The 17824-nt window shown below is 48.3% G+C and overlaps 3 protein-coding genes across 4 annotated transcripts; all 3 read left to right on the plus strand.

The window, feature by feature from the left end:
• Positions 1 to 8977: 8977 nt before the first annotated feature.
• On the plus strand, positions 8978 to 12231 carry LOC112875707 (ras-related protein Rab11D-like). The gene is made up of 2 exons (XM_025939652.1): positions 8978 to 9339; positions 11570 to 12231. Exons 1-2 carry the CDS (start codon positions 9125 to 9127, stop codon positions 12006 to 12008), a joined length of 654 nt encoding a protein of 217 aa, XP_025795437.1. The 5' UTR covers positions 8978 to 9124; the 3' UTR covers positions 12009 to 12231.
• Positions 9352 to 11563, plus strand: LOC112875706. Its single transcript, XM_025939651.1, has 2 exons — positions 9352 to 9600; positions 9638 to 11563. Exons 1-2 carry the CDS (start codon positions 9358 to 9360, stop codon positions 10310 to 10312), a joined length of 918 nt encoding a protein of 305 aa, XP_025795436.1. The 5' UTR covers positions 9352 to 9357; the 3' UTR covers positions 10313 to 11563.
• A 2047-nt stretch (positions 12232 to 14278) lies between the features above and the next one.
• Positions 14279 to 17416, plus strand: LOC112875661 (2-carboxy-1,4-naphthoquinone phytyltransferase, chloroplastic). Of its 2 annotated transcripts, none has more exons than XM_025939594.1 (10): positions 14279 to 14699; positions 14939 to 15042; positions 15185 to 15256; positions 15358 to 15496; positions 15708 to 15823; positions 15941 to 16040; positions 16145 to 16183; positions 16296 to 16406; positions 16506 to 16571; positions 16636 to 17416. In XM_025939594.1, the coding sequence occupies exons 1-10, from the start codon at positions 14463 to 14465 to the stop codon at positions 16663 to 16665; spliced, it is 1014 nt and encodes a 337-aa protein (XP_025795379.1). In that variant the 5' UTR covers positions 14279 to 14462; the 3' UTR covers positions 16666 to 17416. The 2 variants fall into 2 exon arrangements, with proteins under 2 accessions (XP_025795379.1, XP_025795377.1); XM_025939592.1 differs by having other exon boundaries at positions 14283 to 14699; positions 16655 to 17416.
• The last annotated feature ends 408 nt before the right edge of the window (positions 17417 to 17824 follow it).

Raw genomic sequence — 17824 nt, forward strand, 5'->3', positions numbered from 1 at the left:
GAAAGATACAATGGAGGTGGCATCAGAGAACATATTCATCGCATGGTCAACCAGAACAACAAGCTTAAGTCATTGGACCTTGCCTTCAAGGAGGATCACATTGTCCATTTGGTTTTTGCTTCGTTGCCAAAAGAATTTGACACTTTTGTTGTCAATTATAACACCCAACCACATACTTGGGATATAGAAAAGACCATTGCGATGTGTATTCAAGAGGAGGAAAGGATAAAATCCGCCACTAGCGGATCTTTAAACTATGTGAACAAGAAGAAGAATGCCAATTTCAAAGGCAATTTTTCGTCCTCCTCTAAAGGCAAAAGCTCTCATCAACACAGACCTCAAGAAGGACAGGTTCTAGTAGAGAAGGACCAGTGTCTCTACTGCAAAGAAAGGGGTCATTACAAGAAAAACTATCACAGATACTTAAAGATGATCATGGAAAAGAGAGATGAGAATATTATTTCGTTCGTAAATGAATCCTTGTATATAAAATATTTAGAAACCACTTGGTGGATTGATTCAGGAGCAACAATTCATGTTGCAAATTCATTACAGGGATTCCGTTCGACGAGAAACCCTCAAAAAAGCGAAAGGCAAATTAAAGTTGCCAACGGAGCCCAGGCAGATGTTGAAGCAGTGGGAGATGTTCATTTGGAACTCGACACTGGCTTTAACATAATTCTTAGAGATGTTTTATATGTACCTTTTTTACAGAGGAACTTAATTAGTGTGTCTTGCCTGGACAAAGATGGATATACCTGTCTATTTGGAGATGGCAAGTGTTTGATAGAATGTAATGATACAGTCATTTCCATTGCATTCAGAAGAAACGATCTTTATTTGATATCATTGCGTGAAAGTGTGAATTCCGTATGCGATAACAACGCGAATGTATTCTCGTCTACACTCGCGAATAGAAAACGGAAAAGAACTCAAGATGCGTCTTCGAAATTATGGCACTGTCGTTGAGACCATATTTCGAGGGGGAGAATAGAGAGATTAGTTAAAAATGAAATTCTTCCTCCATTAGAGTTCTCTGACTTAGAACAATGCATTGAATGCATAAATGGCAAATTCGTAAAGAAAATAAAGAAAAATGCTAAGAGGAGCACAGGTGTATTAGAGACAATTCACACAGATATCTATGGTCCGTTTAATGTAAAGAGTGTGGATGGTTATGACCCGTTCATAACATTCACAGATGATTATTCCCGTTATGGATACATTTATCCAATTAAAGAAACATCTGAGGCTTTGGATAAAATTTAAAATATTCAAAGCCGAAGTAGAAAATCAACACGATTTAAAGATTAAAATCGTAAGATCCGATCGTGAGGGGAATACTACGGTCGACATACCCCATATGGCCAAGTTTCAGGACCTTTTGCGAAGTTCCTGATGGAGCAAGGCATAGTGGCCCAGTATGAAAGTGCATCTAGGCCTAATGACCTATTTTGGTGATTAATAACAATCTAAATGAGTATCTAATATTTCAATTGAGTATAATGAGCAGGGGTCAAAGAAATCAAAAAGGAGAAAAGAAAAAGGAGTGAATCTTGACGACTATTCAAAATTGGAGAACGGTACCGGATCAAGAAAAGAGTTGCAAGTGGAGAAATTTATTTGTTTTATGTTTTCTTGAGTTTAGCTATACCGTACTATCAAGGGGGATGTGGAAAGTGTGTGGAAGATCACCAATAAATCAAATCCGGAGTGTAAGACTTGTAGCAAATTATCCAAATCCGAGAGCTCCTGGCGGACAGTCCGCCAGGCCTGGCGGACAGTCCGCCAGGGCTCTAAAAACAGCCTTCATCCGAGAGCTCCTGGCGGACAGTCCGCCAGGTCACTAAAAACAGCCCAACGGCTAGTTTTTCTGAGGCACTATTTATACTCCTCACGCACCCAAACGAACTCTAACTCTTGCCTAACCTGTGAAACCGAGTCTCAAGCACATTCTAAGCACTCCAAAGCTTCCCAAAGTGAAACCCTAGCTTCCCAACTCCAAATCTTTGGTCTAGGGTTTGATTTGAGCAAGATCCGAGCAAGATTCAAATTCTCCCCAAGAGATTCACCTCTTTTGGGCATCTCTTGGCACTCTCCATCGCTTTCCACATCTATTACTCTTGGAGCTTGGCTCCTAGACGGTTAGATGTGCTCAAGAACAACCAACTCGTGGTGTGGTTGGATTGAGAAGTTTGTATTACCCTTGTTGCTAGTGAGAAGCTCAAGTTTGACCTTTGTGGTTGCTTGAGAGAGGAAAGGGTTGAGAGGAACCCGGTCCTTTGTGGACTCCTCAACGGGGACGTAGAGTCCTTGAGTGGATTCGAACCTTGGGTAAAAATCTTGTGTCTTTTGTGCTTGATTATCTTACTTCATTCTAGTGTTTTTGTTATTCCTACCTTCATCTAGTATTCTTGCCCGATCTACTTGTGTACTTACTTTGAACTAGATTGCTTCCACATTTAGTGTTCCTCACTTGTATTAGAGTCTTTCTATTCAAGTGGAATTTGGTATACAAGTTTTATTCTTCGAAAGATTGCATTCCATTCCCGAGACCTCCCAGCGGACGTTGGAAGTGCCCAGCGGACACTCCCAGCAGACAGTCCGCCAGGCAGTCTCGGGCTGAGATTTTTGTGTGCAGGTTTTAAGCGACGATCGCCTATGCACCCCCCCTCTAGGCGTACTTTCACAGTACTCGATGCCGGGCGAACCTCAGCAGAACGGAGTGGCTGAAAGACGTAATCGTACCCTGATGGATATGGTGCGAAACATGATCAGCTACTCTACGTTGCCAGTGAGTTTATGGATGGAGGTTTTGAAAACCGCCATTCATATTCTCAACAGAGTTCCCAGTAAATCAGTGCCAAAAACGCCATATGAGATGTGGACAGATAGAGTACCCTCAGTAAAACACCTGTGGGTGTGGGGGCGTCCTGCTGAGGAAGAAGTGTTTAACCCGACCATTGCAAAACTGGATTCCAAAACAGTATCTTGTCATTTTATCGGCTATCCAGAAAGTTCAAAGGATTTTCGTTTCTACTGCCCAGACAGATCTATAAAATTTGTAGAAACGAGACACGCAGTCTTCCTTGAAGATCAACTGATTCGGGGGAGCGGAACAGTTAGGAAGATTGATCTTGAGGAGAAGCCGGTATATACACCCAATCCTGTGATTCAGGAATCATTCTTCTCGCTGCCCGCTGTAACTGCACCGCCAGTGCAAGTCACTGCGATGCCAACACGTGTAGTGGCTCCTTCTGTGGTAACGATGAATGAGGAAATGGAACCTGTTCATCAGGCTCCAGACGAGCCCATTGCCACACAAGAAGAGGAGCAACAGCAGCCCCAAATAGATGAGGCATCGCAGGCTCAGGGTCATGGGAGACCTCAAAGAACAAGGAAGCGTGCTATTTCTGACGACTATGAAGTCTATAATAGCGAAGAAATTCAAATGCAGGATGATCCCACTTCATTTGAAGAAGCCATGAAAAGTGAACACTCGTCGAAATGGCTTGATGCCATGGAAGATGAAATAAAATCGATGAGTACCAACAAAGTGTGGGATTTAGAGGAAATTCCTAAAGGAGACAAAACAGTAGGCTGCAAATGGGTCTACAAAACCAAATATGACTCCCAAGAGAATATAGATAAATTTAAAGCATGACTCGTGGCTAAAGGATACACACAAAGAGAAGGAATTGATTACAATGAGACTTTTTCCCCAGACTCATGTAAAGATTCTTTCAGAATTATAATGGCTCTTGTGACTCATTATAATCTAGAATTACATCAGATGGATGTGCAGACAGCATTCCTGAATGGGGATCTAGATGAAACCGTCTACATGGCACAGCCGAAAGGTTTTATCGTGGAAGGTAAAGAAAAATTGGGATGCCGTCTAATGAAATCAATTTATGGGCTAAAGCAAGCTTCAAGACAGTGGTACTTGAAGTTCGATAAAACAATAAAAGAATTCATGTTCAAAGAAAATGTTGAGAACAATTGCGTTTACGTAAAATTCAAGAATGGGAAGTATGTGTTCCTAATCCTGTACGTGGACGACATTCTACTGGCTAGCAGTGATGTCAGTCTGCTAAGTTTTTATCCTCGCATTTTGAGATGAAAGATCTTGGTGAAGCAAGATTCGTTTTACGAATCAAGATTCATCGAGATAGATTAAAAGGGGTATTAGGACTGTCTCAAAAGACATATATAGAAAATGTCTTAAAGAAATTCAACATGCATAAATGCAGTGCCTCACCTGCACCTATAGTTAAGGGCGACCGATATGGGGAATTTCAATGCCCCAAGGCTCAATATGAAATCGATCAAATGAAAATGGTACCATATGCTTCTGCTGTGGGAAGCTTACAGTATGCACAAGTGTGCACACGCCCTGATATAGCTTACGTTACCGGATTGTTTGGCAGATTTCAGAGTAATCCAGGACTAGAACACTGGAAGTTAGTAAAGAAGGTTTTACGCTATTTGCAAGGAACCAAAGGCCTCATGTTAACATACAGAAAAACAGAATCTCTGCGTATCGTAGGATAGTCAGACTCCGATTATGCAGGAGATGACAGAAAATCCACGTCAGGATATGTGTTCACCCTAGCCGGGGGAGCAATATCGTGGAAAAGTTGCAAACAAACTGTCACTACATCGTCCACAATGTATGCCGAGTTTGTTGCATGTTATGAGGCTACAGGGCAGTGAACTGGCTAAAGAAGTTCATACCCGGTCTGAGAATAGTTGATGATATATCTAAACCATTACAGTTGCACTGCGATAATGAGCCTGCAATAATATATGCACACAACAACAAGACAAGTGGTGCTGCAAAACACATAGATATAAAGTATTATGTTGTGAAAGATATAAAGTCCGAGATCAGATTATAAATCTCGAGCATATAAGCACAGTGAAAATGCTTGCGGACCCGCTAACCAAAGGCTTACCACCCAGCGTGTTCAAGGAACACGTAGCCGGCATGGGGCTAAGGGATAGCCTGTGATCTTCGGACTACAAGGGTCCAAAGGTTAAAGAATCCGTCTCTGAATGGAAGCGTGAATTGTAGCTGCTAAATCCATCGACAGATGATCGTGACGATGAGGCATGCTCTATACACAAATCTATGACGAAACGTGAAAAATTAAAAGTAAAAGAAAAGTATAGGGTGAGATCAAGGTGAAAGTGCATATAGGCCTAATGACCTATTTTGGTGTTTAATAACAAACTAAATGAATATCTAATGTTTCAATTGAGTATAATGAGTAGGGGTCAAAGAAACAAAAAAGGAGAAAAGAAAAAGAGTGAATCTTGACGACTATTCAAAATTGGAGAACGGTACCGGATCAAGAAAAGAGTTGCAAGCAGAGAAATTTATTTGTTTTATATTTTCTTAAGTTTAGGTATACCGTACTATTAAGGGGGATGTGGAAAGTGTGTGAAAGATCACCAATAAATCAAATTCGGAGTGTAAGCCTTGTAGCAAATTATCCAAATCTGAGAGTTCCTGACGGACAGTCCGCCAGGCCTGGCGAACAGTCCGCCCGGGCTCTAAAAACAGCCTACACCCGAGACTTCCTGATGGACAGTCCGCCAGGCCTGGCGGACAGTCCGCTAGGTCACTAAAAACAGCCTAACGTCTAGTTTTTGTAAGGCACTATTTATACCCCCCACGACCCAAACGTGAAGATGACTTGCCCAACCAGTGAAATCGAGTTTCAAGCATATTCTAAGCACTCCAAAGCTCCTCAAAGTGAAACTCTAGCTTCTCCACTTCAAATCTTTGATGTAGGGTTTGGTTTGAGCAAGATCCGAGCAAGATTCAAGTTCTCCCCAAGAGATTCACCTCTCTTAGGCAACTCTTGGCACTCTCCATCGCTTTCCACATCTATTACTCTTGGAGCTTGGCTCCTAGACGGTTAGAGGTGCTCAAGAACAACCAATTCGTGGTGTGGTTGGATTGAGAAGTTTGTATTACCCTTGTTGCTAGTGAAAAGCTCAAGTTTGACCTTTGTGGTTGCTTGAGAGAGGAAAGGGTTGAGAGAAACCCGGTCTTTTGTGGACTCCTCAACGGGGACGTAGAATTCTTGAGTGGATTCGAACCTCGGGTGAAAATCTTGTGTCTCTTATGCTTGATTATCTTATTTCATCCTAGTATTTTTGTTATTCCTACCTTCATCCAATATTCTTGCCCGATCTACTTGTGTACTTTGAGCTAGATTTCTTCCGCATTTAGTGTTCCTCACTTGTTTTAGAGTCTTTCTATTCAAGTGGATTTTGGTATACAAGTTTTATTCTTCGAAAGATTGCATTCCATTCCTGAGACCTCCCAGCGGACGTTGGAAGTGCCCAGCGGACACTCCCAGCGGACAATCCGCCAGGCAGCCTCGGGCTGAGTTTTCTGTGTGCAGGTTTTAAGCGACGAACGCCTATTCACCCCCCCTCTAGGTGTACTTCCACAAGGGGAGACTGTTAGTTTTTGATCTCCCTAGGCCATCGGACCCTAACGGGCCCGAAGGGCCTACTCACCTCTGCGCCCTGATCGGGGGCGCTCCAGCTCTTTCCTAGCTGGTGGGCCCCCGTCGCGCCGCGCTATAAAGGACAGGTGGGGGCCAGCGGCACGGGACGCGAGATTCACCGGCCGCCGCCACCCCACCGACAAGACAAACCTAGCCGATCTAGTTTGTGCGCGGTAGCGGCGGGAAGCTCCACTCCGGCCATCTTCGGCGCCCTCTGCCTCGACCCCGAGCCCACGGACGCGACCGCACCTTCGGCCACCGCGAGCACGAACACCTTCGGCTCGACCACCGCGAGTTCCCGCACTACACCACCATGGTGGGCACGCCTACGCCAGCCGCCGCCCAAGGGCACGAAGGTATGCGCGTGCCTCTTCCCTGTCTCTCTCTGTTCATTATTTTTGTTAGTAGCGCAAGACATCTCCTAATCTAATCGCGTAGTAGCCGATCCAAGAAAATTAACAGAACAATCTATGGCGCTGGTGAACCAAACGCCGATCAAGAAAATCTTGATTTGGCGGAGGTACGGAAGCGCATAAATCATGAGAAAATTCGTGTGATCGGGCAACGAGGGTATTCAACATCACACGAAGTTTCACTCTCCGAAGCGATCTGTAGCGGGAGAGCGAGAAAGGTGAAATTGCTGCAAGAGGTGGACGGTAAACGGAACACTGTCCATCCCGAGATTTTTTTTTTGCAATTTCACAGGTCTAGAGGTGCACAAAAATCGTGATAAAAAAACATGTGAGCAGGGGATTAAGTGACTCGGTATCACAAGAGATTTCAGGTTCCGATATGATCTGTGCAGGGAGAAAGAAAATAGAGAAGTTTCTGCAGGGGTGGACGGTAAACGAAATACCGTCCACCCCGAGATCCAAATAAAATCGCAACTTCACGGGGTTACGGACGCGCAAAAATCGCGAGAAAAATCATGTGAAGGTAGGACAAAGCTAGCCGCCATCACAAGGAATTTCAGACTTCGATACGATCTGTGCAGGGAGAAAGAAAATAGAGGAATTTCTGGATGGGGGCGTCCGGCCACACCTCGCCACCGGGGCGGGCGCACCCGGAGCACGCGACGTCGTCTTCGTCGATCCATCCTTCTGCGCAGCTGCTGCGCCTTTCTCCTTCCTCGCGCGCGCGCGGCAGGCAGGCAGCAGGCCTGCAGCCTCGCCGGCGCAGCCTACCACCGGTCAGGAGGAGGTCTGGAGGCGGTGATCCCGTCCGTGGCGCGGCCGTTCTTCCGCTGGTACAAGCATGGTCGAAGGACTTTAGAGCAGAGGTTCCTTGCGCGGCCCCGCGTGCAACGCGCGCCGCCGATGCTGCTCTCCCTGCCGGCAGTTTGGACCAGATGCATGCGTACCGGCGGCCGTCGCCGGTGTCGTGTCTTTCGCCGTCATGCCTGTTGCATTGGTTTTCGATCGAGGACTTGCCGTGCCCACCAAACGCCGACCACGCACGTAAATCCCAGCCTGGCGTGGTGCCGGCAGAAAGGTTGCTACCGAGCGAGGAGAGCTTCGGGATGGCCTTGCTTCACGTCACGCAGGTACAATCGCAGACGACGACGGCCGACCGGAGCAGAGCCTGGCATTCGCAAACAAGAGAGAACCAATCTACTCGAACACTGAGCATCAATCCCGCCTGAATCCACTCGAGAATCAAGCACTCCGGAACATGTCCACACGGCGGTACTTGTGTTCAGTTGCTTGTCTGCCAAGAGCTGTGCTCAACCTGCCTGCCCCGGGTTGCGCTCTTCGCCATGCCGAATTCCCCATGCTGCCGACTGCCACTTCGCAGCGCGGGCGCAGCCGGCAGCCAACCCGTCCCGCACAGCAGGACGGCTAGCTCTTCACGGCACGAGGGCCGGCCGGCGCGGTGCACGAGCAAGTTCTTCCTGCTCTCGGAGCGAGCGAAAACCGAGCATGCCCGCGCGAAGCAGGCAGCACGGCATGGACGTCCAAATCTAGCGTGCCGTCCACGCCCGCTGCTTAGTGCTGCCGGCATGACTACATCATGGCGTTGCCGCACGCCGCTGGGTTTTTTTTTTCCTCCTCTCTCTTTTAGTTTTTACCGAAAGGTGCCTGCGTTTATGAATTGAGAAGAAACGAGGCCGTAATCGGGTCCAAAGAATCATTACGACAGGTTGCGATCAGGTTCACTCCAAAATTCCTATCGGATGGTGCTCGTTTTTTCGCCAAGCATCAGCACAACACACGCACCCACAGAAAGTTAACCGAAGTTTTAATGTGGCAATTGCGTACATCACAAAACAAAACCCTAGCTGAAATGACCTTGACCGCTGAGTGTGCGACACTCAACACGACGCAGAAATCGCCAGTGCTAGTTCGGTGAGACGGGGAGACTCAGGGGTAGTTTCGTCAGCGCGTCGAGGAAATCCAGCACCAGCAGGCTACCGGCACCAACTCCCGAGCTCCCTCCCCGGTCACCTCACAGTCACAGGCTTGCAAGACCGGTGTCGTCTCGCCCGCTTTCAAAAATCATAAACCAAAGCACACTACTCTCTCCACTAGCGCCGCTGCCTCCTCTCCTTTCCCGACCCCCGGAGCCGAAGCAGAGCCGGAGCGGCACCGGGCAAGGGCATGGCGGGGGCCGGGGAGAAGGTGGACTACGTCTTCAAGGTGGTGCTGATCGGCGACTCGGCGGTGGGCAAGTCGCAGATCCTGGCCCGCTTCGCCCGCAACGAGTTCAGCCTCGACTCCAAGGCCACCATCGGGGTCGAGTTCCAGACCCGCACCCTCGTCATCGACCACAGGAGCGTCAAGGCCCAGATCTGGGACACCGCAGGCCAGGAGAGGTACAAGCGTAACTTTGAATGAAGTCAGTAGCTGTAGCCACTGATCTCGTGCACAAATCATGCTTTTTCAACCTGTTCCTCTCGCACATTAGATCTCTATGGTCTGTAGCTGTAGGCTGTACCAGAAACGTTGAGCGCAATGGTGGATCTCTACTGCGGAAATGGCTGATCCAATCCCCCCCACCCCGATCCCCGCGTCGCTCTCCTCGGGGCGATTCGGGGGCGACGAGTGCGCCGCCCCCAGCTCCTGAAGACCCAGCCCGTCGGCCGCCGCCGCCGGCCCGGCCGGTCGCGGCGGCGGCGGCGGGGCCGAAGCCGGCCTCCCACGCGCCCTTCTCTGCTCTCCTCTCCCCCACGCGTCTTCCCCCACACTGTTTGCCCTCGGCCCTCTCGGCTCGCCTGGTCGTCCGCGTTGCCGGCGTGGGCTGTTCGCATGCTCACCGCCGGATCCGCTCTCCCCGGGTCCGGATCTACTCTCCCGGACCGGGATGGGCACTTTCTTGCTGCTGGTGGTGGCTGCCAGCCGCCGCCGATGTGTGCCGCAGTATTTCGTTGCCGGTCGCCCCGTCGCTTCGGTCGCCTCCCGCTGAGGTCGGAATCTACGCGCTGCTGGTGTGGGCTGCCCTCCGCTGGTTGCCCCACTTTGCCTGCTGCCTGTGCCACCCATGCATCGGTCGTCGCCGTGCTCCTGCGCCGCTCTCGCTTCCGTCGGGAACGTCTGTCGTCGACTCTGCTCTGCACTAGGGAGTGTTGCCGTCTTCCTTGCGCTGCCGGGGAGGGCTTGCCTATCGTCTGTGCCCTGCGTGTTTACGATCTTCATCGTCACCATGGCCTGCTCGCCTTTTGTCACCTCTGTTGCTTGAGTTGCCTGCTAGGTTGCCGTGGTGTTACGGGCGGTGTTGGGATTTGGGGTGCCATGAGCGAAAGCTCTGTGCCGGCGATTGCCGACGCTGACAATGGCTACATCCACTGATGTAGTTTACCTTGCTAGAGGCATTGTCACAGCCACTAGATTCCTGTTTAGCCAAGTGAAAACCGGTCCGCTTGGCCGGACAGATGACGGTGTGGTTATTAGCATCACTACCTTTTTGGAGGCATCGCCTTGCTTTGCCCCCCGCAACCTACCTCGGTTGGCCTCTCATCGTTCGGCCGGTCGTTTAGGTGACTTTTAGCGAGTAGGCTTGGTACATCCTTTTCTTCCGCAGGGCTTCCGCTGTTGTCTGGTGGGTGGTTGTGCGTTGGGGAGTTTCTTGCTTTGTTGATGTTCTCTTTGGCTACCACTGTCTATGTGGTAGGTTGTAATTTGCGCTTCTGGGGTTCTCCCATAGTCGCGTCGCTGTAATTCTCTTCCTCTTAATGAAATACATGCTGAGCACGTTTGCGAAAAAGAAATGTTTGCCTTTTTAAAAAGAAAAAATGATTGCTTTTTTTTGCGGTGTTCCCACATACCTCACCAGCACAATACAATGAAGCTTACGTGAATAAATCTGGCAACTCCATGCTTACGGTGGAGTGCTTGCCAAAGTTATGCGAAAGATTCAGTTAGTTTTACTTACGAGGATGGATGAAACCCAACCATTTCTGTTGGCTCCTACTTACTCTGTGGTTTTAGAAACCGTAATTGAGAAAGTAAATGTGTCATATAGTTGGTAGTAGTTCTGCATTGATAGAAGTTGTTTGACAGCCTGATCTTGAGTAGATGGGAACAAGATTAATCAAATTCTGAGTTTTTTTCTTTTTGCGAAAAATCAAATTCTGAGTTACTTGCAGTTACCTTGTACTTTGCTTATCTGCTGTCTGATACCTGAGAGACTTCAATGCACGAATTGGCAATATCCTTTTAAAAGTTCTGGCAATTTTGTTGTACAACAAATGAATAAACCTGCAGGGTGTACTATGAAATGCTCTGCAACAATTTACAGCCTTTAAAGAGAATTTGTTTGTTGGAAACCTTTATGATGGGAAGATTGCCGAGTTGACATAATTAGGTACTACGCATGAAGTCACCCTTACTAGTATCATTGATTCTGTGAGGTTATCCTAATACCAAATTACCCATCTACTAGCATTCTGATCAGTGGGAGCTGACTCTCTGACTTATGAAAAGTATTTCATGTGCTACTGTTTTAGGTTCTGATTTTTAATGCTGTGGATCTTTGAACCTTCCTTCATCACTTGTTTTGGCTTTTTCTTCACGAACGCTCATGCTGACTACACCCAACTATTGCAGATATAGGGCTGTGACAAGTGCATACTACAGAGGGGCACTGGGAGCTCTGCTGGTTTATGACATCACCAGGCGCCAGAGCTTTGATCATATACCACGGTGGCTAGATGAACTCCGTGCCCATGCTGACAAGAACATAGTGATAATGCTAGTTGGCAACAAGAGCGACCTTGAGGAGCAGCGAGCGGTGAGTACTGAGGATGCCAAGGAGTTTGCTGAGAAGGAGAACCTCTTCTTCCTGGAGACCTCTGCACTCCAGGCAACAAACGTAGAGAGTGCTTTCCAAACTGTCTTGACAGAGATCTTCAAAATCCACAGCAAGAAGAACATGGTGTCCGAGCCAAAGAGCAATGGGGCTGCCCCAGCAATGCCAGGGAAGAAGGTCCTTGTCCCAGGTCCGGCGCAGGAAATCCCGAAGAGCAAATGCTGTAGTTCCATGTGATGCTTCTACATTCGGTGTTGGGTGTGTTGAATATATTCCTGCAATATTGTTTTGGTTGTATATCCCTGCTGAAATACTCAGATTTTGGCGGGTTGATTGTGTTGAAACACTGTTGTATCTTAGATTTTGTCACAATTGTGACATGAGGGGAAGGATGTGTTATTGTTCTCCAATTGATACATTTTTTCCCTGCTGGAAATATTCGAGATATCATTTTGTTTTCCGATGATGTCAAATGCACTTTACCGTGTCCAAGAAAGAACCCATCCCCTAAATGCACTTTTAACGTACACATGGTTGTTCTACGTAACAAGCAGCACAATCAGCTCGGATAATAGGCTAGAAGATATGGAAAATGATCTCGTATAGTAAGACGAGGGAAAAAGAATAGAAACAATGGGAGCCAGAAGATTGAGAAAATCATATCAGCGGGGGCAAAAAAAAATGATTAACAAAAAAGACGGAGGAAAAGAATAGAAATAATGGGAGCCAGAAGATTGAGAAAATCATGTCAACGGGGGTAAAAAATACTTATTAACAAAAAAGATGGAGGAAAATAATAGAAATAATGGGGGCCAGAAGATTGAGAAAATCATGTCAGCAGGGGTAAAAAACAATTATTTACAAAAAAAAGATGGTGGTCTGTTCAGTAGGACCCTGGGCCTGCAGCGGGCCAGTGGTGCAGCAGCCTGTTATCCTTCCACCGTTGGAAGCGGGCAGTGATCGCTGCTCTGTGAAAGCCAGCCTCACGCCGTTCCTGCCTACTTCAGGTCCAGGGAGGCCCAAAGCTTTCGCCTAAGTCCCCACGGGCCACTACCAACTTGGAAAGGGCAGGCCAGCTAAGACACAACACAGACCCAGGCCCCTAGAGTCCGCACCAAACATCCACACCACCTTGATGCCCCCCACTAGGGTTACAAGCCCGCGCTACGGAGCTCGGCGAGAACGAGCTGCGCAGCAGAACATTTTAAGCTGGTGGTTCTCTGCCTGGGTAGCGAGGTGGTACTAAACTGAGGAATAGGCGACCGGTTCAGGGGCTCGGAAGTGGCTTCCTTTCAAGCACGTGGCTAGCGAACAAATCGTGCCATGTAAAATCTGTAACTGGTGACTGCATGGATGATTCAGATTCAGTGCTGAGCAGTAGGATTTTTTTTGGTGCGTTGGTGTTTTTGAGTCTTGACGTTTACTGCTTTTTTTCCGATTACAAACATTTACTGCTTGTTAGAGAAGTCTTCGTAGGATGAGGTTTGTCCGAAAGAAAAATAATCGGATGACACTTTTCATCTCTGGCCGATGTGCTGCTACGCGCAGACCTGCTTTTGCAAGTGCATGTAGGAGCAAGCGTAACTTTGAATAAAGTCAGTGAAATGATGTACATTTCAGACGAGGGGAAAAAAGATGTACAATTCACGCGGCGTAGAGGGGCCGGTGCCAGCAGAGTCCAACGGCCCGTTGCTAGTTTTGCCCATGAGCGTCTCTCACGGCCCATACAAAACGCCAAAGCAGATTCGCTGTCTCGCAGCAGAGACCAAACCACGGCGTCGCTCGCCCTCAGCAGCCGTGGAACGCACGAGGTTCAGCGTGCATTCCCCCCGCGAACGGAGCCGCACACGCAACTACGCAAGCAGGTGTGGCGGACCGCCGCCGGGTCGTGCCAGACCAGACCATACTGGCCGGTGGCGTCCCTCCAGCCACACGGGCTGGCTCGGCGCGTTCGGCCGTTTACCGGGAGGGAACTCACGGGTCTGTCTCGCAGCGGCATTCAGTCAGTATCGTGCTCTGGCATTGCCGATGCCTGCCCATCCTATGCCAGCTGCCGATCGATGGCTGTACGCGAGAGCACGGCCGCATGGGTGAAAATGGCGCTGGTGTCGCGCCGTCGCGGTGCCGGTGGATCGGTGGACGCATGGCCAAGGCCGCCGTCGCGCCGCCGTGCAGGTGCAGCACATGGTTTCGACCTGCGTACAGAACTACAACAGATGATTCGGCATGGCCCAAACACCTCCGCGATGCCGCAGCAAGCACGGGAGCTGGGCAGGACGGCAGCTGAGGACCACGGCGAAGCGCTGAGCCACCCGGTGCGCCGGTGCCCAAGGTTTTGCACGGGCACTGCTCTGTTCAGTTTCAAACAGCCGTGTACCGAATCGAAGGGTTGCCAGACACCGATTCGACGACGTGGAGCGCCTCCCCGCCGTTGGATACTTGGATTCGAAAAAGGGTGCTCGGGGCTCAACCGTGAGCCGTGACGTTCACCTGTCACCACTCACCCGCCCCTGCCTACCTCGTCCGCGGCTTCGCTATCGCTTTTCGCCCAGCCTTATCCAGGCAGGCCCAGCGAGAGCACCTCCGCCGCTCCCGGACGACGCCGGCGCCCGCGACGCGCTCGATGGAACGCCGCGCCTGAGCTCTCCCGGACTCGCGCTCCCAGCCCCAGCGCCCGCGCCGCCTCGGCAGATGCCGCTCGCCGGCATTGCCCTCGCGCCTCTCCTCGTCTCCCCCCTCGCGCCTTCGCCTCGCCGTGGCAGCGTCGCCACTGCCGCCGCGAGAAGGCCGAGCGCTCTCCGGCGAGCTCGGTGCTCGGCCGCAGCCGCTTCCGGTGAATCCGGGGAGGCCGGTGAGCTGCCACGCGCGACGCTGCTATGGAGGGCGGCCAAGCTGCCCATCTACTCCGTGGCGCTCGTGCCACTCACGGTGAGTCTTATACGACGACGCGCAGCCTCGCTAATGTGATTGCGTGTATTGTCAAAGCAAACAGTTGGGATTAATGTATTGTTATGGCAACCGTATCAGAAATTTAGAAATTTTTCCATTTTCAATATTCCGAATTGGATGCCTGGAATTCAAGATGTTTCACACTGATCATGCACATGGTTTGCAATTTCAGATGCCTTTGCCCTTTTTACACACATTCACATTTAAGGTTCTTGCAGGTAGGGAGCGCCTGTGCTTATCATCACGCAGGCCTATTCTTTGCCAAACGCTATTTTATTATCTTGGCAGCGGCAGTCCTTGTGATCACTTGGCTCAATCTGAGGTAAAATTTTTTTTTAATAAAACATCGTTTTCAATGTGATGCCGATTTCTCGAAAATGGACTTAGACTTATCGTATCTATTAGCTGAAAAACGTAGAATGGAGATTCCAGAAGTCTAAGTCCTTTGTTTGACTTCATTGCAGCAATGATGTCTTTGATTCGGATACTGGGGCTGACAAGAACAAGAAAGAATCTGTTGTTAACATTATTGGCAGGTACTGTGCACATGTTTCAGAGATAACATTATAAATCGCTTGAAGGGTTTGTTTTAGAAGTGACGCAGCTTGATGTTAAGATGTAAAATCTGACCATGCAGTCGAGCAGTGACACAAAATGCTGCAAATGTTTCTCTTTTCCTCGGCTTTGCTGGGCTATTTTGGGCCTTTGCGGAAGCCGGTGATGCTAGATTCATCTTCCTGGTGACGTGTGCAATCTTCTGTGGTTATGTTTATCAGGTAGTAATATCTCGTTCCTGCCTTTCAAGGAACTCGTGTATATCTAAATGTTCTGTGTCATTAGTCAGACCATATACGCACTTGCCTCTTCGTATTTGACTTTGAGTTCTTGAACACATGGTAGTATTTAAACCATGTGTTACTATTCAAGGAGCAACTGTAATAGTTGCACTGTTTACTTTCATTATTCTGACTATGTGCGATTTCTCAGTGTCCTCCATTTCGATTAAGCTACCAAGGACTAGGTGAGCCTTTATGTTTTGCTGCTTTTGGTCCATTGGCAACCACAGCTTTCTACTTCTCAAGCAGCAATGTAAATATTTCAAGGTAATATCAATAAGTTCCCCAAACATCAATTGTTGCAGTACAACATAATTAAAGATAATATTAATTCACTTGAAATTCAGTCTAATTGGTTTCTCTTGAAATTCTGTAATACGTCAGCGGAACAGCACTGCTCCCTCTCACCAAAACAGTTATAGCTTCATCAGTCCTTGTTGGGTTGACAACTACTTTGATACTCTTCTGCAGCCATTTTCATCAGGTAAAATTCTGACTTGACATAAAAATGCCCATTGTAGTGTTGCACTATCACTTCGATATCTATGGACAAAATCCTTACAGCAGATATCCCCTTATATTCTATAGATTGATGGAGATCTTGCTGTTGGGAAGATGTCTCCCCTGGTAATTGTTCTATCTCGAGATTTTCAAGTTCTAAATTGCTTAGGCACTTGTTACTCGCCTCTGTTTTTATTTAACCATAACAAGGGTTGTTTGTATGTGAATTTGCAAACAGGTAAGAGTTGGCACTGAAGCAGGATCACGAATAGTGATGGTTGCTATTGCCATGCTTTACATTCTCTTGGCAGCATTTGGCGTATGCAAAGCTCTTCCATCAGCTTGCACTGTAAGCTACTGAACCATAGTGCTTCACAGAGTCTTTTGCAGGGTGCTTCAAATATTGACCCATGAACATCTACCTCAACCATCACTGCAAATATTTCAGGTCCTTTGTGCCCTTACTCTACCAGTGGGCAAATTGGTTGTGGATTATGTGCTGAAAAATCACGAGGTGAATATATTTCTCTTCTCATCAGCCTTTCTCTGAAAAATGAAGCCGTTTTGCACTGATGCAGTTTGAGATTGCGCCTTCAGGACAATGCTAAGATTTTCATGGCGAAGTACTACTGTGTGCGACTGCACGCTCTGTTTGGGATGGCGCTGGCTTGTGGTTTGGTCTTGTCCCGGAATGGTATACTAGCCTGACAGATGAGCAACCCAGAAATCCATGAGAGGATCCAGAGCAGAGAGCTGCACCGCACCACCCACAGCCTTCCATTGCGTTCTGAACTTCTGATTCAGCGACAGAACAGACTGAACGCTGAGAATGGGTGCAGTACTGAACTGGGGCAGATCTGCCAAGAAATGGAGAGGAAATGCCAGGGAGGTACTCAATGTCCACTGGGCCGTATTGGACGGCAAGTCGCTGTTGCTGCTTGAGTGAACGAGGAGGTTCCGACGTTTGGTGCCTGTGAGTTGGCTTGCTTCAGCATCCGGTTTTTGCCCAAGTTGCACGTCTTCTACGCTTTGACCGGCTCGGCTGGCTCATGCACGGTCAGGTTGCCGTTGCACATATAGCCGTATAGGAGGATCCCAATATGAATTGAATTCCAAGCCAGGACGAGTCATGTTCAAGCATTACTTCTCTGTACAAACGTACCAACTGGCCATGTAGATATGTGGGGATTTCACACGCCGCTGTCTCTCACATTTTGCCTTCCTTGGTTGGTGGTTAGCTAGCTACCGTGCAGGGTTTGTAATTGCAATGTCTTGTTTCATCTCTTTGTCCGGACAAGTAAACAATGTTAATACAACCAAACATGTAAAACAAAATGCAAATACGCAGTCATCTTGAGAGAAGACAAGGCTACAACTACTACAGCTGCAAGTGTTCCCCATAAGTACTGGCCAATCCTTACACTGACACGCAGTCAAGGACATGCTCACACAACGTGATGCGCAGGAATCACAGAGCCCGGCATGAATCCAACCTGGATGGCGTTGGCAAACTGTGAAAGATAGCAGGGAAGCTGGGGAGGAAAGAAAATCGAAAGAGAAATATTACTGGTATGAATCGCATTCTGACGACAAAAATACATCAGGAATTCATTGTTTTGACTGTACAGGCGCCAGATACAGGAAGAGAAAAAACACCGGCATCCTCTCAGCACATCACTTTCCAATTGGACTTGAAGTAACTATTGCCCTGTCATCGATCTTTGACAGAAATGGACATCTGTGCTTCTCAGCTCCCGCTTTTGAATC

This window comes from Panicum hallii, chromosome 9 (genome assembly GCF_002211085.1).
Source record: "Panicum hallii strain FIL2 chromosome 9, PHallii_v3.1, whole genome shotgun sequence".
Classification (NCBI taxonomy): Eukaryota; Viridiplantae; Streptophyta; class Magnoliopsida; order Poales; family Poaceae; genus Panicum; species Panicum hallii.